This window comes from Rhipicephalus microplus, chromosome 2 (genome assembly GCF_043290135.1).
Source record: "Rhipicephalus microplus isolate Deutch F79 chromosome 2, USDA_Rmic, whole genome shotgun sequence".
NCBI classification, from domain to species: Eukaryota; Metazoa; Arthropoda; class Arachnida; order Ixodida; family Ixodidae; genus Rhipicephalus; species Rhipicephalus microplus.
The window spans coordinates 187,691,736-187,718,524 of NC_134701.1; the positions used below are offsets into that span (position 1 = coordinate 187,691,736).

Here is a 26,789-nt window from a genome sequence, read left to right on the forward strand (position 1 = left end):
GTTCTTCAAGCACGCAGTTGCCTCGGCGTGGCTTTCTGCCTAAACTGCGGGACAGCTCGGAGCAGTGCATGGGCGGCCCGTCACAATTTTTAATCGGTCACAATGACCGATTGCGAATGGCTCTTATGCTTGTACAGCCATGGTTTCTATGAAATACAAAATTGAAATTGCCGTTTAAGGGACATAATGGCTGAAAGCTTACACAAGCGCAAATGTGTTCCAAATAATAAATGCTCAAGTGGCAACGTATCTCTTGCAGTTCAGTTCGTCACACAATACATGTGAGCGTTGATTGAACGCAAAGTTTGTCTCCTCTCAACTTGCTCACAACTGTGCATAAGTGATAGTTTGTGCCTTGGTCCTCTACTCTAGTTTTGGGGATACTTACTCGCTAATATCAGTTTATGAGTGCGGCTTCAACAACGCAAACAATTGTTAAAACCGATTCGAGTCTATTTCAAAAATTATTAATAGTGTCCTCTGGTGTTCCAGTGATCTCTCAGTACTCGATGTGTATAATGAAAACGTTTTATGAGTCCGTAAAATATTCTGATTTTTTTTCCGCCAAGTTATTTTTCCTTCTTTCTTTAACCAAGAAAAGTGCTGTCCTGTTGATGTAGGTTTCATGTCGGCTGATATTCAAGTTTAGTGAATTATTTAGTTCCTTTATATATAACGTTACATCGGTGAAACCAATAAGATGAAAAACGTTCACGTTTTCTTTCTGTTTTGTCCGCGGTAGAAAAAAAGCAAATGTTCACATGGCAACTGATGCAATTACCTAAGGCGACTGCGATACGAAAACCATCTTCATCTTTTTCTTCTGAGTTGATGTATTGATGCATGTCGGCGTTGGTGTGTCCCAGTGCGTTCATTGCTTGGATTAACTGTTTCTTGCGCGGCAGAAGCCGATCTCAGCGTCCACGTACAAAGTAACGCATGGTTGGTATCTGCTCCTCCAAGTGTCGCAACGCGTCACAAGCGGCTCAAAATGCCTCACCGAACAAAATTAATTGTCGACAATTACTTTGCCAGCCGAATGGAATCTAAAACAAACTGATGCCCCGATAGCACGTGTATCCAATATGTCCATTTACTTGAACCGGGACTATCGGTTTTTCTTGTTAGGAGGCTTTTCCTTTTATATGGAAAACTGCAAGTAAGTGCATGACCAGATGTGTTTGCAATAGAAACAAGAATGTTGCTAACACTCTCGCCACTAAACAAATAAAGCGTGGTCAAGCGTAGTACACAGCGATAAATTAACCTAATCGCCCGACGTATTTTGTTATAAGGGCACTTATATTTTAGGAGCAGGTCTCCTACGATGTATCGCTATTCTTCAGGATCGGCCCCTGACGGTGTCTCTCACGACTGCCGTGCCTGTTGTCAGGTGGTGGCACTGGCCGACATAATGAACTTCGCCAGCCGCGTGGAGATCGAGGACGAGTCTCAAGCGTAGCCTCGCGCTGCAAGTGCCTCACGAGGCTGAGACGGTCACCCTCGAACAACCAACCACGCCGATGCCACCCAAATCGAGGCGCCGTATCACTACGGCCATCGCCGTGCTACCGCCACTCCCGAAACCCGCCAACTCTCCCTCCCCCCCAATGGGGGGGGGGAGTGGCGGCAGAGTTGGTGAGGTGTCCTCCCTCCCCCCGGGGGGAGGACACCTCAACAGTAGCTCACGAGGGCTGGGGGTTAAGAAGGGATTAAAAGGATAGGATTAAAAGGTAAAAAGATAGAGAGAGAGGGAGGAGGGAGCGAGGCGCAGGGACAGTGAACGACAGAAGTAAGGAGAAGATAGGAAAGATGGACACGGTCGCAGGAATCCGAGGACGGGACACCACTTGACGAGAGCTCTTGCTGGCGTCAGGCGATGGCGTAGGGCGAGCCCAGTCAGTCAGAGCTGCGCCGTCGTTGGAGATCGCGGGGGCAAAACCAGTCGGCACGAAATCCAGCGAGCGGTGGTACCACCGTGCATACCGGGCGTGTTCGACATTTCGTTTCCTCCTCTTCGTTGTGCAGCCGCACCCGGATGGCAGACGGCCACCTACTCTTCTAAGGTTGTGACTAGGGGTTAAGGCATCACCTGACCCGGGGTTCCCTTCCCGCTACCATCAGTGCTTTCCCACCCCACGACGGACAGCGCACCGCACGGACATCGATGATGTTCGACTAGACACGAACGGCACGGATTACACAGTATTGGCGTCGTTAAGCTTCGCCTGAAGGGTCCTCGGCCGTTCAGTAAAACGGAATAAAGTATTTACAATATCATCACCCGTGCCTTACTTTATGCCTCGTGTTACCTTTACAGCGTCGTTGCTGGGTGCACCACGGGTTGACTGTGTCAACAAATATCAGTATGTAAGCATCCTATAAGCACACCTTCTTCGGTGAAAAGTAGTCAGCAAATCAATTTTGTCCACCCGACAGCAAACTTCAAAAAGTCGAAACGATGATGTTTTCCAAAGACCTTACCATTTTGATGCAAAACTGCAAATACATCAATTTTGTCAGCACTCTAAGAAATTACAAAAAAGATCTCAAAATTGGAAATTTCCGACAGTTATATTACCTCTTCCTTCAAGGAGGCCAGAATACTTTGTGTTTACCAAGGCTCAGAAACACAAATCCAACATTTCTTGAAGCGTAATGTACCAACCAGGTTATAAGTCCTGTCATAAAGTTTTTGGCAGTAGCCGAGTCGGTAAGGTGCTCAGGTTTAAACCAAAGGCGTGGTGGTTCAAATCACGGAGCCGGTAGTGTTAAAATAAGAAGAGGTCACAAGACGATGTGGGTAAGAAACCTAAAACGCTGAATTCCATTCTTTATATTTTTAATCATGGCCTGCACTACTGAGCAGACAAAGTTCTGAACATTGCATCCTGTGCAGCGCTGGTGGCTGAGATCGTAAGTGATCAGTTCATAACCAAAAGGTTGCTGGTTTGAATGCCAAATCTGGGATTGCTGACACACATGAAGTCATCCAGACACATTACAGCCGTAGCCAGATGTGCACGCTGTCCCATGATTTTGAAAACTGGTCAAAGCTAATGCAGAGAACAACAGTGCGTGTGGGCCTTATACGCCAGAAATTTGGGGCAGGTATTCGTTTTGTAATAAAAAAAGTTTTTTACGAAATAGGGCTAGCACAGTACCGCGGCATCGAACTGCAAGGCAGTGGGTCTTACGTCGCCAAGTATCCACATGGTAGAGTGCGACGAAAGTCTAGCAAAAAATGTTAAAGGCTTTTAAAAATGCAAGTTAGAATTAGGGCTGACTGCGGGATTCGAACCACTGACCTTCCGGTTATGAAACGAACTCGTAACCTTTCAGTCACTGGTACGAAACAACAGTACGTCGCCTGCAATGTAGTGCTGATCTTCATCTTTTAGATCTTACGAAACTGATAGCCGCATATGACCTTCTAATAATGCGCCAAAAACAACGCGTGATTTGATAAATCGATGCAATTGTGGTGGTACCGACTTGAAAAGGAGCCATATATTTTCAATAATTCGCTGAAAAAACGCACAGCCGTACCAGCATTTTTGTTTCATAACAGGAAGGTCAATGGTTCGAATCCAGCTGTAACTCTCGTGTTTGATATGAATTCATTAAATGATTTAAAATTTCATTTCCTGAATTTTTATTTTCTGAAGTTACTTGATTTCTCTGTCTTTGAATTGAATTATTTCATGATGGTACCGAGTATCGAACCAGGATCCTCTCAGAGTGGAGTCAAGCCCTCACACGTATTTTCCGAGCTAAATGTTCCCGGGCACGTATGCTTTTTTGCTGTACATGTCGAAAAGCACACTAGAAAGTTGAGGCCGTTATCACACATGATAAGGCTTAACTTTTGTCTCACAATGCAGCTCGAAATGATGCACCCAGCAAGCGTATTTTACAAGCTACATGTTCCCTGGTACGCATGCATTCCTGCTGTGCATGTCAAAAAAGCACTCGAAAACGTTGAGGCCCTTATCACTCATGATAAGGCTCAACTTTTCTCTGACGTCACAACTCGAAACGATGCACACAGCAGGCGTATCTTACGACCTAAATGTTCCCTGGTGCGCATGTTTTCCTGCAGTACATGTCGAAAAGCACTCGAAAAAGTTAAGGTCCTTATCACCCATGATAAGCCTCAACTTTTGTCGGACATAAGAGCTCCTAACGATGCATCCAGTAGGAGCATTTTACGAGCTAAATGTTCCCTGCTGCGCTTGCATTGCGCCTGTTGGGTGCTCGTTTCGAGCTGTGACGTCAGAAAAAAGTAGAGCCTTATCATGGCTGATAAGGAAATGAACTTTTCCGGTTGCTTTTTTCGACGTGTATTGCAGGAAAGGAGTACTAGGAATAATTTAGCTGAGAAAATGCGTATGAGTGTCTGCTTTACCATGGGAGGTACCTGGTTCGATACCCAGTGCCGATTGGAGGTCACCTGTACAAGTAACTTTAGAAAATAAAACTTCACAAAATAAAATTTTAAAGCCTCTAGCGCATTCATGTTGGATATGAGGACAACAGAGGGATTCGACCCACTGATCTTCCTGATATGAAACGAACATGTGACTAGCACTGTGTGTTATTTTAGCCCATAGTTGAAATGGAATGGCTCGTTTCCATGCCGGAGCCACCACAAGTGCATTGACTTACCCACACAAGAGCACTTTTTGACGCATTATTTGAAGGTCATATGTGGTTATCAGTTTCGAAGATCTAAAAGACGAAGATCAGCCCAACATTGTCGGTTGCCCACTCCTGTGACGAGCCAGTGGCTGAAGGGTTAAGTGCTTGTTTCACAACCGGCAGGTCGGTGGTTCGATTCCCGCTTTGAGCCCCACTTCCAACTTGAATTACGTAGGGCTCATAAATTTATGTTATCTGAAGTTTCGTCTATTTCACCTTGTGACAGCTTGGAGGCATAGAACCCCACGGTCCACTGTCCAATGCCGGTTTAGTTTGTTACCCATATTTCTAGAAAAAAAATTTCATACTACATAAAATAAAACTTAACATTTGCAACATGAATTCGTTAGACACTTTAAAATTTTATTTTCGTAAACTTTATTTTCTGCAGTTACTTGATCAGGTGACCTCCGGTGGCACTGGGTATCGAACTTGGTACCTCCCACGGTGGAAGCAGACGCTCATACTTATTTTCTGAGGTAAATAATTCCTCGTGTGTTTGCTTTCCTGCAATACATGTCGAAAAGCTGTCGAAAAAATTCAGGCTCTTATAACCCATGCTAAGGCTCTACTTTTGTCTCAACTTTTTTGAGTGCATCTCCGACATGTACTGCAGGAAAGCATACGTACCAGGGAACGTTTAGCTCGAAAAATACGTGTGAGGGCTTGATTCCACTCTGAGAGGTTCCAGGTTTCGATACTTGAAGTCACCTAATTCAAAGGCAGAGGGACCGAGTAACTTCACAAAATAAAACTTTAGGAAATCAAATTTTAAAGCCTCTAATTAATTCATGTCGAACATGAGGGCGACAGCAAGATTCAAACCAGCGACCTTCCTGTTACGAAACGAAAATGCAAGTACGGCTGTACGTTTTTTCAGCCCATTGTTGAAAATATATTGTTTCTTTTAAAGTCGATGCCACCACAATTGCATTGATTTACCAATTCTGGCGCTGTTTTTGGCGCATAATTTGAAGGTCATAGGTTGCTATCAATTTCCAAAGATCTAAAAGACGATGATCAGCCCAACATTGCAGGCTACACACTCCTGTGTCGTACCAGTGGCTGAGAGGTTAGGAGTTCGTTTCGTAACCGGCAGGACGGTTGTTCGAATCCCACTGTCAGCCCAAGTTCTAACTTGAATTTTTAAAAGTTTTTAACATTTTATTTCTAGACTTTTGTGGCACTCCACCTTGTGGATATTTGGCAGCGTAAGACCCACCACCTCGCAGTTTGATACCGCTGTTCTGTGTGAGCCCTGTTATCTAAAAAAGAACACTTTTTTATGTTTACGAAAGAAGAAACACCGCCCCGAATTTCTGGCGTATAAGGCCCACACGCAATGTTGTTCTCCGCATTACCTTTGTTCAGCTTCACAAATCATGAGACAGCAAGCACATCTAACTACAGCTGCGATGTGTCTGGGTGACTTCCTGATGTGTCAGCAATCCCAGCTTTGGCATTCGAACTAGCAACTTTTCGATTACGAACCGAACACTATACGAACTCGGTCACCAGCACTGTTCAGGATGCAATGTTTATATATTTGTCCGCTCACTTCTGCAGGCCATGATTTGAAAAAAATAAAGAATGGACTTCAGAGTTTTAGCTTCCTAACCCATATCATCTTTTGGCCTTCTCTTCTTTTAACACTACAAGCTCCGTGATTTGAACGACCGCCCTTTGGTTTAAACCTGCGCACCTCACCGACTCGGCTACTGCTACATATTTGATCACATGGCTTAAAACTTAGTCTGTACATTACGCAACCCATTCTTCATTATAAGTGTTGCATTTGTGTTTGCGAGCCTTGGTGCACAAAAAGGTTTCTGGCCTCTTCGAAGGAAGAGGTAAATATATAGCTATCGGAAATATTCAGCTTTGGGATGTCTGTAATTTCTCGGAGTTCGGACAAAACTGATTTATTTGCAAATGCGCGTTGAAATAGCAAACTAAAGATGCATGGCGTCCTGTTCGGTTATCCATGGTACCTGAAGTAGAGCGCATTTAGGACGGGACAGAGAAGAAGACACATAACTCACACACAGCCCTATAGAAATGGTAAAGTCTTCGCAAAACTTCAAGCTTTCTAATTCTTGTATTTGCCAGCGGGCTGACAAGATTCATTTACTGCCTACTTTTCACCAAAGAAGGTGTAAAAACGCGTCTACGCGTAGTCAAGGAAGACAACCGGATGGCGTGAATTCCAAATCTCAACCAACTTTATTCTTGTATCTTCGCTCTCCTCGCTCCGCCTTTCCCCGCATGGTGAGGCAGTTGAGTAGGCGAGAAGGAAACATTTAGGAGAGGAGAACTTCCGCGTTTTCATTGGTTGATTAGTCGGTTAGTCACTCCCGGTTAGTGAGTCGCCGAACGGAGCTAAAGGTCCAGGTGAGCGGGTGCTCATGGAGTGGATAGCCGTCCGCCGTGCGTCCGCCCAGGTCTCATTAGTTCACGCTGGCGTTGAAGCTGGAGATCCCGGAGAAAACTGTATCTCGGCTGAGACAATGCCGTATATTCGCTGTCCATGTTTCTGGCATGATGTGGTGCAGCAACACAACCTGCAGCAGTTTTTGCAGCAGTAAGTCAGTCGGATAGCATACCATGCACACGCGTCTCTTCTGTAGCCCGGCTACAATTCACCCATTTATAACGCAATCATTTATAACGCCATCACTCGATAACGCAATCATCACCTTTTGTTCTGACTGACCCCGTTTCAACGGGCGCGGGATTTCACTGAACACACTTTGGAATTAACAAAAAGCGTTTGACTCCATGTCTCACGAAACAGTACTTGAGGAGCTATACGCAAGATTGGACGTGTGGAAAAAACGTACAGCCACATAAACTCTTTCCTATAGTGAACAAAACGGCTACAATTGGTACCAGTTCATTAACCCGATCAACGTTAACGCCAATACGCAACCGCAAAACCCCGCAGGGCTCCATTTTTTTCCACCTAACTTTTTAATGTTAGGATGCGCGAGGTTGCCCTATAGTTAGTGGAGGAACCCGAACTAGATAAAGCATTTCTAGCAGAGAACATAGTTGTTGTGAACGAACACATAACGTTATCGTATAGCTCCTAGAAAACCGGAAGGCACGAAATTCGTCCGTCGACATCGTTTTCTTTCCACAGCGTTTACTGCGTTAGTTTCTTTATCGGCAGCGAAACGCCGTGGTACTACTTCGACAATGAATGGTCACACTCTAACACTAACTTTGTGTTTGTGTGTATTTTTTGTTCGTTAAATGGCGTTGGTGCTGCTTTTCAGATTTCGTGATAGCGGTGTGGATGACAGATTGCGGGTATTGTCAAGAAGTAAGTAAGAAAGCGCTCATGGAAACTGCACGTACTCTCAGCCATAGCGTTCTGCATTCAAAATTGACCTGGTCACCTCAGTAAACTCACCCCGTTGCATATTGCAAGACAACACCGAAAAGCTACTGTGTTGCACTTATCTGGATGGTATAGTTGTGGCATGAAAATATTAGTCACTAATGTCTGTCCTTCAGAAAAGAAAAGAAAGGGCACATCATACTAGTTTCCGTGGCCATTTACGGGCGTTACATAGTTGAAACCATTTTTTGATATGATACATCTCTAAGAGGGAAAAAAAAGCATGGTCAATGGACTGGTGTGTTAGGACAAGTGGTCGACGGCATCCCACCTCTGCTGCCCCTAGTCGTTGCGGCTCGGTTCCGGCGGATCTCTTCGTAGGTAGCCAGCTGGCCGCCGCCACCTCACCCGTTTAGCACATGGATTTTGCAAGAAGTAAGGACATGCTTATGGAAATATCTTAGTTGAGGTTTATTTATATATATTCCATCGAAGAAAAATGAAAGGGAGAGCTACATTCTGGCAAGCTCGTGTACAAAAGCTCTACATCGAATAAGCCCTCGAAGCTGCCCACGAGGACTGATTATAAAACAGTTTCATTTTCTAAGATCCGTGGATGTGGGAAAGGGCTCCAAATTACACTGTCCAATCCCAGGACCCACACCACTTCCGATGGGGCAACCCGTGCGTCAACGTCCTTGACTGGGGTGGAGTGACCACACTTCAGCTGTGGCACCACAGTGTCCTTTCGCTGGCGTGAGAAGGTCGTTGGGGTGAAGAGTACCACGTATACATTGGTGTCGACGCATCAGATAAACTGCAGTGGCGTCGCTGTTCTTTCTAGAAACATTGTCGCGACCAAAGCCCACTATGGTCAATTGCAACGCCGCACTGCAGGGCGCATAATTCCCCGGCTTGTAATGACAATAGCTTGGCTGGAATGGCTTTCCAAAAGCTAGCAGCCACTAGGCGACTCATTATAAGTACACGCAATGTCCGCTCCCCTTTCGACCCAAGCGCCTAAACTAAAGGGGTATGCAGACGGAGATAAATACTGCGGGGGATGAAGGCGGAGCCTAGTGACGTCAACTCGCGAAAAGGTTTCCACAAATTTGGTGCAGAAGACTGAGGCGCAAAGAACATAGCGTGAAGCAGGAAGTGCAGGAGAGAAGACAGAACAGCGCCAACTACCAACTGCTTAATGACCGTCTAGAAAACGCACTGGAAAGAAGACAAAATCACGCATGCGTGCACAGCCAACAAACATCGCACAGCGTCATGAACAAGGCACTAAGTTATCCAAAAAATGCATTTCTGTTGCGTACAACACAATAGATGTATCACTGATACAATCGGGCCCTTTCTTTTTGATAAAATAGGCTTCCGATTGCTCTCTAGCTGTTTGTTTTTTGCTCCTACCAAGAATCGCCGTCGTTTCAAACAATGGCACACATACGCAGGCTTTACAGTGCGCTGGAAGATGCGCATGCTCACTTTTGCCTAAACTACTGGCATGCTCCCTCAGTCTGTCAATAATGCAACGCCCCGTTTGACAGATATAGAACTTGCCACAGCCTGGGGGAGTCCCATATACCACGCCTTGTGCACAGCGCCTAAAAAGTCTTGTGTGCTGCTTCTGGCAGCCAACCGGAACACCATGACGGGAAGCCACCTTCTTGAGGTTATGGCTCACACGGTGTATATACGGGACCACCTCAGGCTTAACCCGCTCTCTCTTCTTCGGGCGCGCATTTGTATTAGACACTCTGCCTTTCACTCTCTGCAGCAAGGATTCCACCACGGAACTAACTACGGACTGAGGGTAGCCGGCCTTGGAAAGTCTTAGAAGTTGACGCATAAAGCTTGCTTGCATAACATGTTCGCACGATTTGCGTAGTGCCAACTCTAAGCAAAGTAGAGCGATTCCGCGTTTCACAGTCTTTGAATGCGCTGAATCGTAAAGTAACAACTCGTTCTTACTCCGACGGAGGTACGCACAGCATACGTGACCAGCCGAAATTGTCAGGTTAAGGTCCAAAAACTGCATGGAGCTATCTTCCGGAAGTTCATTAGTAAACGTGAGCCCTTTAGCATTTGCTCTAAAAACATCTAAAACCTGCTCAACCATCACAGGAAAAGGAAAGGGCATCTAATATCAATAACAACTAAAAAATCCTCTACATATCTAAATACTTTAAGAACATATGGACGAGATGAAGTAAAAACACTTTGTAGTGCGTGGTCAAAGGAGGATAAAAAGACGTCACATAAGATCGGTGCTACCCGTGACCCAATGCAAATGCGCTTCCTCTGTAAAAGCATGCCATGTTCAAAAGAAACGAAAGTGTGGTTGAGATAAGTTTCTAAGAGGGTAACAAAATTAGCGGACGACATCTCCGTTTTAGACACAAAGGTGGCTTCGCCACTATCTTTTATACACTGCTTAACTGCCCGAAGTAGCTCCGGATGTGGAACCGAGTAAAAAAGGTCACTTACATCTACGGAAAAAAGGTTGCCTATTTCATGGTTTCCTCGGAAAAACCCAAATACTTCATCAGAATTTTTTGTCAAGTAAGGGTCATGAACTTCAAGAAGAATGGTCAAGATTTGGCGTTCTGAGCTGGGCCGCCAAGTGAGGTTGTTAAACGACATTCTCAGGTGCCTGTGCCACACCAATTTTCCTACATGGGTGGCTACCAGGAAGCTAAAGGACTACCGCAAGGTGGTGAGTACTGCCATTGAAAGCACGTGGAGCTGTATGCTATCCTGTCTGCTGAGGAGTATGACCAAGACTTCTACCAAAAAAGACCGCACCAAGAGGCTTAGAATTATCGGGGATACCAACGTTGATGCTAATATAGTATATCTCCTTAATAAGGGTCCTAAATATGGCCTAGAGCCTAAAGTTGTGGCACAAGACCTTCTTGCGTGGAATCGGCAATTAGCAAGGAAGGTGCTACAAAAACAACGTGAACGCGGCCTGCTGGAAGGCGTTGACAGTCTACACAAGGCTGCCCTGAAAGCTGAATCTGGGCGACAAGTGTATGTGTTGCAACGTGTAGTGACATATTTTAGAGACAATGAACTCTGTCTGATGCTTTCAAATAAGGAAGGTGGGTTTGTGGCCTTATCCAGGAACTCCTATAATGAAAAAGCAAGAGAAGCCATCAACGAGAACTTCAAGCCTGTAAAAGTGAGGCTATCTAAAGTCAAAAGAAATGTTGCCTCTTTGTGTGAAGAAATTGGGTGCGAATCTTTGGCTCTACAGATAAGCAGAAGCAAAAAGGATTCCCTTACTGCTTTCATCAGTGCTAAGACGCATAAAGCCGACGTACCTTTCCACACCATCATTAGTGAGCGTGGAACTTGGCAATATCATGTTAGCAGTTTTTTGCTCAAAGCCCTAAAACTTCTTGAAGTTCATAATTTCACTGGTATAGCGCACCACGACAAGGACACACACAAAGGAGAGATTCACACACACACAGCGCTAACTTGCAACTAATGCAAGTTAGCGCTGGATTTCACTGAACACACTTTGGAATTAACAAAAAGCGTTTGACTCCATGTCTCACGAAACAGTACTTGAGGAGCTATACGCAAGATTGGACGTGTGGAAAAAACGTACAGCCACATAAACTCTTTCCTATAGTGAACAAAACGGCTACAATTGGTACCAGTTCATTAACCCGATCAACGTTAACGCCAATACGCAACCGCAAAACCCCGCAGGGCTCCATTTTTTTCCACAACACAGCACAATTAGTGCCTTGTCATGAACAAGGCACTAATTTATACAAAAAATGCATTTCTGTTGCGTACAACAACGTACGGCGGGATCTTGCCGACCCTGCCTTGCTGATGTGTCTTCTTGTTCCCGTACGGAAGGTTCTTGCCGACGCTGACGTGCCGCTGCAGCTTCTTGTTCACGTACGGCGGGATCTTGCCGACGCTGCCTTGCTGATGTGGCTTCTCGTTCCCGTACGGAAGGTTCTTGACGACGCTGACGTGCCGCTACAGCTTCTTGTTCACGTACGGCGGGATCTTGCCGACCCTGCCTTGCTGATGTGTCTTCTTGTTCTCGTACGGAACGTTCTTGCCGACGCTGACGTGCCGCTGCAGCTTCTTGTTCACGTACGGCGGGATCTTGCCGACGCTGCCTTGTCGATGTGGCCTCTCGTTCCCGTACGGAAGGTTCTTTTCGACGCTGACGTGCCATTACAGCTTCTTGTTCACGTACGGCGGGATCTTGCCGACGCTGCCTTGTCGATGTGGCCTCTCGTTCCCGTACGGAAGGTTCTTTCCGACGCTGACGTGCCACTACAGCTTCTTGTTCACGTACGGCGGGATCTTGCCGACGCTGCCTTGTCGATGTGGCCTCTCGTTCCCGTACGGAAGGTTCTTTCCGACGCTGACGTGCCACTACAGCTTCTTGTTCACGTACGGCGGGATCTTGCCGACGCTGCCTTGCTGATGTGGCTTCTTGTTCCCGTACGGAAGGTTCTTGCCGACGCTGACGTGCCGCTGCAGCTTCTTGTTCACGTACGGCGGGATCTTGCCGACGCTGCCTTGCTGATGTGGCTTCTGGTTCCCGTATGGAAGGTTCTTGACGGCGCTGACGTGCCGCTACAGCTTCTTGTTCACGTACGGCGGGATCTTGCCGACCCTGCCTTGCTGATGTGTCTTCTTGTTCCCGTACGGAAGGTTCTTGCCGACGCTGACGTGCCGCTGCAGCTTCTTGTTCACGTACGGCGGGATCTTGCCGACGCTGCCTTGCTGATGTGGCTTCTCGTTCCCGTACGGAAGGTTCTTGACGACGCTGACGTGCCGCTACAGCTTCTTGTTCACGTACCGCGGGATCTTGCTGACCCTGCCTTGCTGATGTGTCTTCTTGTTTCCGTACGGAAGGTTCTTGCCGACGCTGACGTGCCGCTGCAGCTTCTTGTTCACGTACGGCGGGATCTTGCCGACGCTGCCTTGTCGATGTTGCCTCTCGTTCCCGTACGGAAGGCTCTTTCCGACGCTGGCGTGCCACTACAGCTTCTTGTTCACGTACGGCGGGATCTTGCCGACGCTGCCTTGTCGATGCGGCCTCTCGTTCCCGTACGGAAGGTTCTTTCCGACGCTGACGTGCCACTACAGCTTCTTGTTCACGTACGGTGGGATCTTGCCGACGCTGCCTTGTCGATGTGGCCTCTCGTTCCCGTACGGAAGGTTCTTTCCGACGCTGACGTGCCACTACAGCTTCTTGTTCACGTACGGCGGGATCTTTCCGACGCTGCCTTGTCGATGTGGCCTCTCGTTCCCGTACGGAAGGTTCTTTCCGACGCTGACGTGCCACTACAGCTTCTTGTTCACGTACGGCGGGATCTTGCCGACGCTGCCTTGCTGATGTGGCTTCTTGTTCCCCTACGGAAGTTTCTTGCCGACGCTGACGTGCCGCTGCAGCTTCTTGTTCACGTACGGCGGGATCTTGCCGACGCTGCCTTGCTGATGTGGCTTCTCGTTCCCGTACGGAAGGTTCTTGACGACGCTGACGTGCCGCTACAGCTTCTTGTTCACGTACGGCGGGATCTTGCCGACCCTGCCTTGCTGATGTGTCTTCTTGTTCCCGTACGGAAGGTTCTTGCTTACGCTGACGTGCCGCTGCAGCTTCTTGTTCACGTACGGCGGGATCTTGTGGACGCTGCCTTGTTGATGTGGCTTCTTGTTCCCGTACGGAAGGTTCTTGCCGACGCTGACGTGCCGCTACAGCTTCTTGTTCACGTACGACGGGATCTTGCCGACGCTGCCTTGCTGATGTGGCCTCTCGTTCCCCTACGGAAGTTTCTTGCCGACGCTGACGTGCCGCTACAGCTTCTTGTTCACGTACGGCGGGATCTTGCCGACGCTGCCTTGCTGATATGGCCTCTCGTTCCCGTACGGAAGGTTCTTGCCGACGCTGACGTGCCGCTACAGCTTCTTGTTCACGTACGGCGGGATCTTGCCGACGCTGCCTTGCTGATGTGTCTTCTTGTTCCCGTACAGAAAGATCTTGGCGGCGACGTCGCGCAGCTTCCCGGCGCGCTTCTGCCTCGCATGCTCTCACTTCAGAGTCCTGTCTGCGAGCACGCGCCACCGCTGCCCTGCGCGCCCGCCTTTCGGCATCCTTATCCATACAAGGACACACCGACGGCAACGAGCATCGGCAACTACAAACCTGTATCGATACGGTTTTGATTATAAAACCACTGCTTTAGAAAACACCCGGCGTCTTTCGTTAAGCAGATGGCGTCTTCTTTTAGGGGCGAAGCTCTTTATAGCGGCACCCGTTCGTCCCCCTTAGTATGTAACAAGTATAACATTTTGACCTCCAAGGTGGTGCCGGTGAGAGACTTCTTCTGTGCGTTGTTGAACAATAAAAAATAGTGCTCAATATACATGTCAATGGCTGCTAATGGGGAATGAGAGACAGGAGCATTCGGCTTTTATTTAACGCGCGGGCTGCGATCACCATTAGCAGCCATTGGCATTTACATTGAGCACTATCTGACAAGAAAGGGTTGCTACGTTATACTCGCTGGGTGTAACCTCCTTAGCTTTAGAAAGGTTTAGCGAGCGTTGAGCCGCAGTGCCATGAATACAATGAACTTGTATATACCATGAATGAACTCGAGGTGGTTAAAAATGGGAAGTAGATACGAAGCGCAAGCCGTAAGAAACTAAAAGCCGAATTTTCCGCCTCTCATTTCCCATTAGCAGCCATTGGCATGTACATTGAGCACTATCTTACTGAAAAAGTTTGCTACGTCATACTCGCTGGGCGTAACCTCCTTGGTTTTCGAAAGGTTTAGCGAGCATTCGGCCGCAGTGCCATGAATACAGTGAACTAGTATATACGATGAACTCGAGGTGGTTAAAGGTGGGAAGTGGGCCCGAAGCGCAAGCCGTAAGAAAGTGTGCGTGTGCCACCTCTCGTTTAGTCCTTGGAATGTCCGCTGGATGGCGGTGCTTCTATATGGGGAATATATGATGAAAAGATGCGAGATGGTGGTACTTGGAGTGTTGAATAGATGGACGAATGGACACACAGACAGATGCATGAATGGACGCATGAACGGACGCAGGGGCGGATGCATGGACGAACGCAGGGACGGACGCACGAACGCACGGACGGGCTGACGGACGCATGGACGGTCACACTGACGGACGCATGGACAGACGGAAGCAAGAACGAATGGACGGACGAATTCTTCGCCCCACTCTCCATCATTCACTCCGTGGATATGCTACCATTTTTTTGTTTTGCTTTAGAAACATCAGGCGTCTTTTATTTTGCTTTTAGAAAATATCTGGCGTCTTTCGTTGGTTTATTTCATCAATCAACGGCGTTTTGAACAAAAATGTTTTATTGTTTAATCACGCACAGGAGAAATCTCACCAGGCACTAATTTGGAGGTAAACAATGGCTGCTTCTGAGAATGAGAGACAGCAGAAGTCAGCTTTTAACACTTCTCACTTCTACTAACGTTTCCTACTGGAACATGCCAATGGCTGCTAATGGGGAATGAGAGACAGGAGCATTCGGCTTTTAGTTAACGCGCACGCTGCGAATTTTTTTTTTTTATTGTTCAACAACGCACAGGAGAAATCTCCCACCTGCACCACCTTGCAGGTCAAAATGTAACACTTATTACACACTACGACTACGACTACGAGGGACGAACGGGTGCCGCTTTAAGGAACTTCGCCCCTAAAATGTGGCCAAACAATAGCCTGAAATTCCGCCATATTCCCCACCGCCGAGGGATCGGTTGTCCGGACGAGAAAAAGGTCCCGTTTCCTCCGAGGTCGCCGAGGGGTCGCGCCCACCAATCCTTGATGGCGTGGTCACGTGGTACGAATCCCCCCCCCCGTGTCCTCCACCTATTTATCCTTTATGTGAATACCCCTTAACAGGTGTAACAAGTATTCAAGCCTTCAAGACGATGTTTCTCTACCGTTTCTGTTTGACAAGCTCCCTGGCATAGTTCCGTCATCTGTAAGTGTAGGCGCGTGAAAGAAGATGTATCGTTTACACTGAAACAACATCTTTTTCTTTAAACTTTTCCCAACTTGGTGCTACGAATAACGCCGAATACACCACTTTATCATCTCTACAATACATACACGGAACGCATTCCTCACTGAGAAAGGTACATGGTTGCTGTATTTTAATTTAGCGGTATACTCACGTACAGGGTAGAAACCGAGAGGCTTACGAAAAGCGTTAAACTTGAATTGAGGGCGACGCAGCGAGCCATGGAAATCAAAATTGTTGGTGCTACAAGAAGGGACCACAGCGGGTCAGGGAACGAACGGGCGCCATTAGGGTCAAAATCCAGAAGAAGAATTGGCATGGTAGAGGGCATGTAGCTCGAAGGTAACATGACCGGTAGCCAGCTCACAGCCAGGAGTTTTTTTGTTTTTTTTTTTTGGGGGGGGGGGGGGATGCATTTGGTGAATCGCCAGACCACATGAGAAACCACATGAGAAAACACCGATTTTCATTTATTTGGGTAAAACGCTCCCTCCACCTAATTTCCTAATTTCGTGAAGGGGGTCAAGGCACCCTCCTGGCTACAGGCCCGACTGGTGGTAATTAAGAACAACAGACTGAATTTAGAGAAGGCTACCGTACGTGTGAGAGTGAGGCAGAAAGTTATGTGGGCGGATGAGGTTGAGAAATGTTGCAGGTATAACGTGATCGCATCGAGCACAGGTCCGGGTGTATTGGCGAAACAGGGAGACGCCTCTGCGCTGCTGCAGTGAGCGCATTAAGAGTGGTGATAATGAAGTCAACACGAGCACCAAATGGGGTCCGTTAAAGCAGCGTATATCCCAGAATTTGCTTAATTATTCGCCGGGGTCTCTATTCGCAAAGTATCACTCACACCACCGTTAAGAAAAGCAAGTGTCAACACATCAGTGCCTAAAGAAATGAGGTAGATTGCATTGCTTTTTTTCACAAATTGACATTGCGAGCAACCGTAATTTATTACATTAAATAATACTTAACTACTCTTATAGCAATACATGAAGGCAGTCACTTCTTTCACAAAGGTAAATTAAGTGTCGAAATGGAAAATGGAATTGTTTTATTTAGGTTTAATAAAAAATATCTTCAAGTAAGCTAGAATATTTAAGAACCACTACCAAAAATACACCGATCCAACAACCGACAGTGAAGTAGAAGTGCCCACGGGGGCTACACGGTTTAATATAGACCCAGTACTAACGTTTTTCTCAGGACCCAAGTCCGACTACCCACTACTGCGAGAGTGCCCAGACCAAAAGAGAAAAGCCCGCTTCTCGTGTCGGTCACACAATCTTTTTGTGAAACGAAAGATTTTGTTTTTCCTTGCAATGGTGAACCCTTGATATTGTGCTGATTAACATACTTGTGGCAGCAGCACACACACACTCTCTCTCTCCAATAACTAAGTATCTATGACGGCAGATGTTCGAAAGAGTACAAATAAAACTGCAGAAACTCTGCATGCTCTACATAGAGTGAGTGTGTGTGTGAGTGTGTGTGTGAGTGTGTGTGCGAGTGAGAGTGTGTGTGTGCGAGTGAGAGTGTGTGTGTGCGAGCGCGTGTGTGTGTGTGCGTGTGTGTGTGTGCGAGTGAGAGTGTGCGAGTGAGAGTGTGCGTGTGTGTGTGTGCGAGTGAGAGTGTGCGAGTGAGAGTGTGCGAGTGAGAGTGTGCGAGTGAGAGTGTGCGTGTGTGTGTGTGCGTGTGTGTGTGTGCGTGTGTGTGCGTGTGTGTGCGTGTGTGTGCGTGTGTGTGCGTGTGTGTGCGTGTGTGTGCGCGTGTGCGCGTGTGCGCGTGCGTGTGTGTGCGCGTGTGCGCGTGTGCGCGTGTGTGTGTGTGCGCGTGTGTGTGTGTGTGTGTGCGTGTGTGCGTGTGTGCGTGTGTGCGTGTGCGTGTGCGTGTGCGTGTGTGCGTGTGTGTGTGTGTGTGTGTAAAGAATGAATAAAATTCACCTTATTTATTTCGTCACTTTGTTGGTCCTTCAAATCTTGCTCTTATAGATCGACCACGCGTTCGATAGCGTACAATCTTTGACCTTTTCGTGGAAGAAATGGCTCACGTGAATTTCTAAATGCTTTCAAGCAAAATACTTTACTTAAACCAGCGCAATTTTCTGACCAAAACGTCAGAATGAAGCTGTTAATCATGTAAATCTCGCCACGAACGCTTTATTTTTTTCTGGGAGACGATGGTGGCAATAGATTCACAGCCTCCGGTACGCGCGCTCGCTCGGGTAAAACGAGTGACGTCACGGTGGCAGTGAGCATGCAGGCGTGATAATCTAGGTGGCATTGGCAGCATGCCCAGAGCGAAATGTTTCAGCGAAAAAAATCCGACTATCACTTCTGACTCGTTGAAACAGGCTTGCTGAAAGAATTCGCCGGTTACACGAGACTCTTGAAAACGCACCTCACGAAAGAAAAATAATAATAAAGTGGACTACCAGATGAAATGATCGCAGTGCGCACGCAAACACAACATACACGGCATCGGACGAATGCACAGACTCGCGCATGCATACGAACACATGCAGACGCACGCGCGCAGCTTGAAATTGAGAACCAGCACCAACGCACAGAGTGCGTACGTATACTCATTTACGAGGAAGAATGCCTTGAGCAAACCGAAGGTTAACCTCTAGAGCCTAGCTCAGCAGCATACAGACAAAGCAAGAAAGCAAGGTACCCGTGAACATATGATCCTCTTATCACACAGTATAGGTATAGAATGAACAGAGCAGTGGGACTGTACGATGAACTTAGTTGAATCACAATGATGCCACATCTTCTACGACAGCTGTTGCGGGGCATAAAGGTGTAGGTTTGTGGAATGGCGTTGCGTGGCACGTATAATAGTGATGACAGGGCGTGAAGCACTGATGTCACCAATAGGACTGCGGGTACCGGTGGAACAGACCTTGAATTGCACCGGAAAAGAGACATGAAAATGGCAAGCAATTGAGCATCTTCCTAGTGACCCATCATGACATTGTGGCACGGTATGTAGGTTTTCAATGTTGCGCGTAGTACAGACAACAGCCAGCAGGACACCGATAGTCACAAGGTATACAAGCGCGAACACAGTCAACAACCAAAGAACAGGCGTCGAACGTAATCGGTCGTGTTTGCGGCTGGGCGCCAGGCAATCCATGCATCGTGCGTACCGTGATGAAGGCTGTTGCAGAACTGAAACGATACGAAGGCAACTTGTGATAATTCCCTGCCGGCGAGAAACTGCAGCGCACTACAGAAAAACTCCGAATAACAGAGTTGGGCTAGTTGCCGCTTATTCTAAAAAGACGGGGCGTGCCAACGCGGACACATGAAGGAAGTCTGGACGCCACAAACGCCTAACAACTGAAAGTGCGCACAACAGCAGAAAAAGAAACAAGGCGCGAAAACTTAGCCGCGCGTGCCCATGCTATATACGAATCTATCAGTCTGGCATTCGTGGGGGTCTACGTGGCAAACAAGTGCCAAGGCATTTGGTTTCATTGTCATGCAAGTGAATCGATGGCTGGTTCACGCTTGCGCTACCACTATTATTGATATGCCATGACTCAATCATCAGACGAGTTTCTTCTTCCCTATGTCAGTACAAAACTGCGCATTCATCAAATATTGGCGTGCACCCACATTCTCGGTGAGCCTCTGGTTATTAATATCTCATATGTTTCAATAATTTCTGGTTAATGCAGGGATCCAACTGCTCAAACGTATAGAAGCGACCGCAGCTGAAAGGAACCTTATAATAAAATACACTTACGACAATGAGTGGATTTTTTTGGTGCGTTTTACGGAACGAATATCGGTTCGCTTCTTGTTTTTTACTCGCTCATTCTTACTCTGCAGCGCAAATCTCAACGAGCTTAATGGCCGCCGTAAAAGCATCATTCACGCCGTGCTTACATCCCTTTTTTTTTAGCCTGTGAGATACGCAATGAACTACGTTTCTTCATTATATATATATATATATATATATATATATATATATATATATATATATATATATATATATATATATATATATATATATATATATATATATATATATATATTTAGCAACAAGACCATACATAGTTATGAACGGCGCAAAAAACACGGTGCTAATGAGCAAGAAGATAACCTGTATCTAAAAAAGAAAACTCGTTGGACTTACGTACAGTTCACTCAGTGCACAGCATGAATGGTGGGTAATTCTTTAAGTGCATGACCCCAGTAGCCGCGAGGCAGCAGTGCATGCAGGCACTGTCCGACGCAGAATTTCATCTCTCTGGGACATGGCTGACTGGGTGGACGAATCCATTGTACCGACTGAAACAATAAGCAAGCGTTTCGGTGCTTTCGCCACCACAAAATTCGCGGTACGGCCCAGAGGAACTTTATGTTACGCGTTGGAAAAGAAATGCAGAGTCGGATTCACAAATTTCTTGACGTAAACCAGGATAGCAGCAGAGATATGACGAGGCTGAACGTTATTTATGTGTGACCTTGTGCAGAAACGTATTGTCCCACAGGTCAAGCTGCATCGTCCTGAATCTGAAACTATAAAGCTACCACCTGATCAAGGACTAAAGGGAGAGAGAATTCACACACTCGCCATGTTGAGCACTTTTGGACATGGGCTCGTCCGAGATTGGCATCACATACAGCGAAGAAAACACGGTAGGGAACGAAACGAACGAGACACGGAAGGAAGAAAAGAGAGAGAAAGAATAAGGAGAAAGACGGGGCGGTTAACCAGGGCTGAGCTTCGTTAGGCTTCCAAGGAAAAAAAAAATGTGATATGCTCTAGCCGCAGCGCACACGTCACGCTGCGGATCGAAGGCAACGTCCATTCTTCAGTGCCAACCCGCAACCTTCGTAAAACTAACATTCGGGATGCCATTTACTTCCACGGCATCTCGCGCCCGCACGCGAAATTACAGTCGTGAATTAATGACATGCAAAGAGGGTTAGCGTCCTTGTCACAAACATGAAAGAACCACTGTCACCCGTTGCCTTCCCAGTGTTTGCCAACCCTGTCCATAGTGTTCACTACGTCTCAACATGCCAACCAGTCCCTCACGCTTTCGCCAGGGAGACGATCCGATGTGGCCACGAGCAAGGCGCGGCATACCAAATTTAATAAAAAAATTATGCCCATCCGGCCAATCAGTTTTACAACTAACCAGTTTTACAGGTAATGGAAAGTAATGGCCGTGACACAGCATTGGCATGTGTGGGGCCCACCTCAAAGAGATGCCGAAGCTAGAAGTTTCGTCGTTGACCCACGAGGTAGTTATAGTACCTTACCCCGAGCTCATCGTTGTTTAGCTTGACCTATTGGATTGGGGAGACGCATAAAAGAAGTCAACGGCATGCAGGTGCAATTTAATTGAAACGTACACAGTAGCACGTAAACCACGGTGGCGTCGTATACACGTGGCTCATAGACACTTGAAAAGGCTTCAAACAGCTGCCAGACACACGTTTTTACGGCATATATACGCTCGATCGAATGGGGCGGGATGGGTTGCCAACGGCCGTTCTTTCATACATTGCATCAAGCTCCTCGCGCATGCGTTACTGTGCCTGTAAACGTTTTTCCTTCATGCGCTGTTATCACGATTCACCATTGGTTCACTATGATCTGCAAAGGTGACTCCGGGATACACTTCTACTAGAAGTGATAAATGTCAGTATCTGTTTTTAATATTGCACGCCTCTCTTCACCCACTTGTCTGCATAAACTACGCATCGTTTGTGCATAAAACTGCACACAAAACTGCACTGAATTTTAGTGTGTGTTCTAGTGGTCACGCGCGCATGCGCAGATTGGATAAGGAAGGAAGGTTCAGAACGAAATCTAGCCGATAGGTTTCTTCGGCCTTTCAGCTCTGGAATTTTTATTTTTGTTGGAGACATTTTTAGTGCGAATTTCTTTTCAGAAGACGAAAAACAAAAAATAAAAAAATGAGCCATAAGTGTACGCATTTGTGGATATACAGACATTACCTAAAATTGTGTCATCGTGACTATGTGGTCATGAAATGACAAAAACAGTTAATTTGTTCCTGCTAAGCATTATAGTACCCAAAATTTGAAGGAATGTAGTACTGATCAATGGGGAAGCTCTTGAAACAACTCCTGGTCTTCATCCCGAAAACGCCACCTCCCCGCCTCTGCCAGCCCGCTTCAGCATCACCCGTGAGTTCGGTCAAGCTTCTTCTTCTTTACTGCTCGAAACTCCGCCAAAATGCCACAATAATGGTCTCGATCGAAGCGGGGACTGATGAAGAAATACGCATCGAAAAATCAGCAGGTTCCGTTTCCTTTTAGAGGTGCGAGGAGAAAAATAGTGTGGTGTCGTCAATTGACGACGCCAGAGCCGAAAGAGTTAATAATCGTTGGAATTTAACATCCCAAAACGAGCATATGGTTATGAGACACGCCGTAGGGAAAAGCTCTGGAAATCGGAATGACCACCGCAACTGCTGAGCTTACCGAACCAGCTGAACCATCCATGTAAATGTGAAGGCGTCCATTGTGCTTCTCGTGCAGGAACAGTGTGGCCTATTTCAGGGCTGGATACGATGACTGTTTCTTCTTTTGGATGCCAGGAATGGTAGGAAGAGTTTTGAGTGGGTGTAGACGCCACGATGGTAACGGCGGCCGTGCTGCAGGCGTAAGTGCGAGGAAAGCACTGCTGCTGAGCTATGTACAGTTGCGTTGAACGTTGAGTGGAGCCTAGAAATCCGAAATGCCTTAAGTGAATTCTCAAAGCGTCAACACGGATGTGTGTGTTGATTAAATAATCACGCGCTACGACAACTGTCGCTGCGGTCGAAGCGCCTATCGGAAGGCCAAGACATAGTCGCAGTGCTTGAGCTTAAAGCGACTGGAGGAAACGCACGTTTGTTCTCCGGGTCCCGAAACGCACGGTTAAGCGAATACGAATGTGCGGAATACATGCAGGACACGCCATGATAATACATTTCTCAGGTCTGAATAGTGCAATTCAAGCAGATACAACGCCACTATCAAGTGCTGGAAAATTTGCACATAGCTTGTAGAAAAAATGTTTAACGATTTAGGGTACTTATTACTCTACTGTGAGAGGGCAGAAATGTCTATAGCTTATATGTCACGTTGCAAGCACCAGCTCGTTCGTTCAGTGGTGACGCTGATAAAACAGCTCGATGACCGTGACATCGACGGTATCAGTGGCAAGGATGGCTTGACAACCTTCGCATTTTGCTTGGTCGTCGACCACTTCAAAGAAGCAATCCTTTCACGCTCTCCGCACCATTAAACTCAAAAGATGCACACTCGCGGCATCTTTTTGTTCCATAACAGTAGTCACTTATCTTGCGTGCCTATGCGTTATCTCTGTACTTCCGGACAACAAACAACGTTCGCGCTATGAGCGTGACATAGCATTCTTGATATGAAAGTGTCGAGTGCCAATTTCTCAATAAAGGGAATGCGGGCAAGCTCGGTGATTACAGAAGGACGCCCTGTATACACTATCTTTTTCAAGAATGTGGTAATGAAGTTATCTCTCTCGCGACATCGTTGCCATTCGCCAGACGTTGTGTAACGGTGGGTGAGAATCGATTGCATTGTTCGGCTTACTTTCGTTTGGCACCCTTTTTTAAGCGCAGTAATGAAGTCACGCCACTGTAACTATTTCGGCTAGGTGACCAGCGCAGACGGAAATGTTGTAGGTCCGTGTGCTCAGATTTGGGTGCGCGTTAACGAACCCCAGGTGGTCGAAATTTCTGGAGCCCTCCACTACGACGTCTCTCATAATCAAATGGTAGTTTTGGGACGTTAAACCCCACAAATCAATCAATTAGGTGACCAGCGCCCCGTATAGCTCGTCGCCAACATCACACACACCTGGCGCGCCTAAAGAGCCAGCAATCGTCCGCGCGCTTCTGATAATTCCTCATTTGGTGCTCTCAATACGTATTACACACCAATGGCCTCGACGGTGGTGGTTTCATTCCAGATTTCCGAGCATATTTTACTTTTATATTTCGGCGGACACGATAATATGTGGAGTTATACGTCCCAAAACCACGATATTATTATGATAGACGCCATAGTTGAGAACTCCGGGAACTTCGACCATCTTGTGTTCTTCAACGTGTACTGACATCTCACTGTACGCGGGCCTCAACCATTTCGCCTCCAATGAAATACGACCGCCGCCGCCGGGATAGAACCAGCGACCTGCGGGTGAGCTTCCGAGCCTGGTTGCTGCTGTGGTCTTGTGTCCGCGGCGGACCGTCGGACACAAGTAAGTAGTATAAATAGAAAACGAAATCTAAGCTGCATAACTGCGCCTGATAAGTATACTTTCTTCAACAGGCTGCGCCGAAACAAAGCAACGTTGAGTTCACAAGAGTGTCTTGTATTTAGCCTTGCACAAATATATTCACTGCAAAAGCATCTGAACATTTCAAATGTCCCGCGAAATTGCGGCGGCGCTGCCTGTGCTAGCGATGCAATCTATCTGCTACGTTAACGCCCGTGGCGTCTCTAGCGGCGGGCAACGGTAGCGCATACCAGGAAAATATCGTGTCGCTCGTTGGTGTCGGGCTGGGCTCGTCGCGTGTCGTCAGCAGTAGTTGGCGACCGTTCAAGATTCAAGGCTTCGAGCTACGTTGAAGCTGCAGGGCTGCCAGCCGCGATCAGCTGAGCCCGCCGCTGCTTTCAGACAGCGGGAGGCAGCCGAGTGCGGATCTGACAGGCGTACTGCCCGGGACTCGACTTCACCATGGCGAAGCACATTCGATGGGAGAACCTGTTCACGTACGACACCCTCGTACACGCCGTCGGAGGGGCCGCAGGCAGCGCGGTTGCCATGACCGTGTTTTTTCCTCTCGACACGGTCCGCTCCCGTCTGCAAGTCGAGCAGCACCGCGAATCGAAGAACACTCTGGCCCTCCTACGTGAGATTCTGCGCGACGAAGGACCCAACGGTGTGTACCGGGGCTTGGGACCCGTGTTGACGTCGCTTTGGTGCTCGAACTTCGTCTACTTCTACTCGTTTCACGGTCTCCGGGCGGTCGTCTCTGCTGGCGACCCGCGACGGCACGGAGCCATGTCAGACCTTTTGCTGGCCGCTCTCGCCGGTGTCGTGAACGTCCTGACGACCACGCCTCTATGGGTCGTCAATACGCGGATAAAGATGCAGGGAGCCAAGCTGGCCGCAGGCGACCGCGAGTCCCTCCGGAAGCATCCGCGTTACAAGGGTCTCTGGCACGGCCTCATGCACATCGCTCGCAACGAGGGCTTGCCGGCCCTGTGGGCCAGCACCTTGCCCTCGCTCGTGCTCGTCTCCAGCCCCGCGGTGCAGTTCATGGTTTACGAGTCGCTCAAGCGGCGCGCTGGCAGCGCCGGCGTACCTCTCAACGGTGCCGTCGTTTTCCTCATCGGAGCGGTGTCCAAGGTTATATCTACCGTGGCCACTTACCCGCTGCAACTTGTGCAAGCGAAGCTTCGCTACGGCTGCCCTCCGGAGCTTGCCAACAAGAACCTGCTGGGCATTCTGATGCACATCGCCCGAACGCAGGGAGTCCCCGGTCTTTACAGGGGCCTCGAGGCCAAGCTCTGGCAGACTGTTCTGACAGCGGCTCTCATGTTTGTCGCCTACGAGAAGATCGTGCGCTTCGTCATGCAGATATTGAGGCCGTCGGCAGTGCGCCGCGCTGCTTAGTAAACAAAGGACTACACGTGACTGCGAAAGATGTTCCTGGCTTGTTTTTTTTTTATTATTTTGCGCTCTTTATACAACGTCCCATGGCTGTGCTCTCGGTCACCTGCGCCCAAGCGACAAGCGCCGAGACTGCCAGCTGCTAAACTTCGTGTAAGCTGCCTGTAGAAGGTCGTCCAGGTGGCTCGCCAACTGTGTGAATAACAAAATGCCACACATCCATTAGGACTCCATGTAGCGGTACCATGAGGGAAAGAAATTGACTTAACAGATGCAATATGAACAAATGGCAGTGGTTCAATAAACGTTTATTTCATTTGTTCTCGTGGTCATGAGTCAGTTAGGCAATCGTAAGACACTCGCCCTGAAATGGCTTGTACTTGTTAAAGCATGCTCGACTAGTGTCCCACACAAGTATACATTAATAGATGGCTTGCACCGACATCACACACACCATGTTGGAGTGCCAAAGCGGTGGGACGCAATGTTTGCAATGTCGGGAGAATGTTATCAGTATATCGCAAGCAGGTTCTTATGCTATTCATGCACAAAAGGCCAGTAATCCAATGGCTGCGTGGTTATTGCATTTAAGTAGGTTAATGACTATCTGATTATGCTTATTTAATGACATCAAAGCAGCCATGTTGAAGTACCAGTACGATCAGTACCTGCATCCATGATGCAACGTGCAAGGTATTAATGGTGAATTCTGTAATTTTAGTTGAGAGCATCCAGTGTTGAATGAGTTGCTTATGTAGCAAATTATGCTGCATCCATGGAGTATTTGAAAGACAAAAATGTGAACAGTTATAGAGAAGGTGGAAATGCAGACAGGTGCAGTCTGTGCTTTGACCTTGTCTACGTATTACGAATGCACAGCAAAAAAAAAAAAAAAAACTAGGTGAAATTTTGCACTTTAAGAGTTTTGTTCCTCATTCTTGTTCTAGTCTATTAGTAGTTGCACATCTCAATTCTTCAAATATCATT

General features: G+C 47.4%; 3 protein-coding genes across 3 annotated transcripts in view; 1 reads left to right on the top strand and 2 right to left on the bottom strand.

Annotated features, from left to right (window-relative positions):
- The window catches only part of LOC119169646 (uncharacterized), a 375,903-nt gene that overhangs the window by 11,856 nt on the left and 337,258 nt on the right, over window positions 1-26,789 (bottom strand). The window lies entirely within an intron of this gene.
- PMP34 (Peroxisomal Membrane Protein 34) lies at window positions 24,663-26,124 on the top strand. Its single transcript, XM_037421742.2, has one exon. It carries the CDS (start codon window positions 24,864-24,866, stop codon window positions 25,803-25,805), a length of 942 nt encoding a protein of 313 aa, XP_037277639.2. The 5' UTR covers window positions 24,663-24,863; the 3' UTR covers window positions 25,806-26,124.
- Window positions 25,828-26,789, bottom strand: part of Tfb1 (transcription factor B1) — a 71,308-nt gene continuing 70,346 nt past the window's right edge. Inside the window, exon 12 of the mRNA XM_037421741.2 lies at window positions 25,828-25,994. Within this exon, the coding sequence (XP_037277638.2) occupies window positions 25,905-25,994 (90 nt within the window). The 3' untranslated portion in view covers window positions 25,828-25,904. The remainder of the gene's footprint in view (window positions 25,995-26,789) is intronic.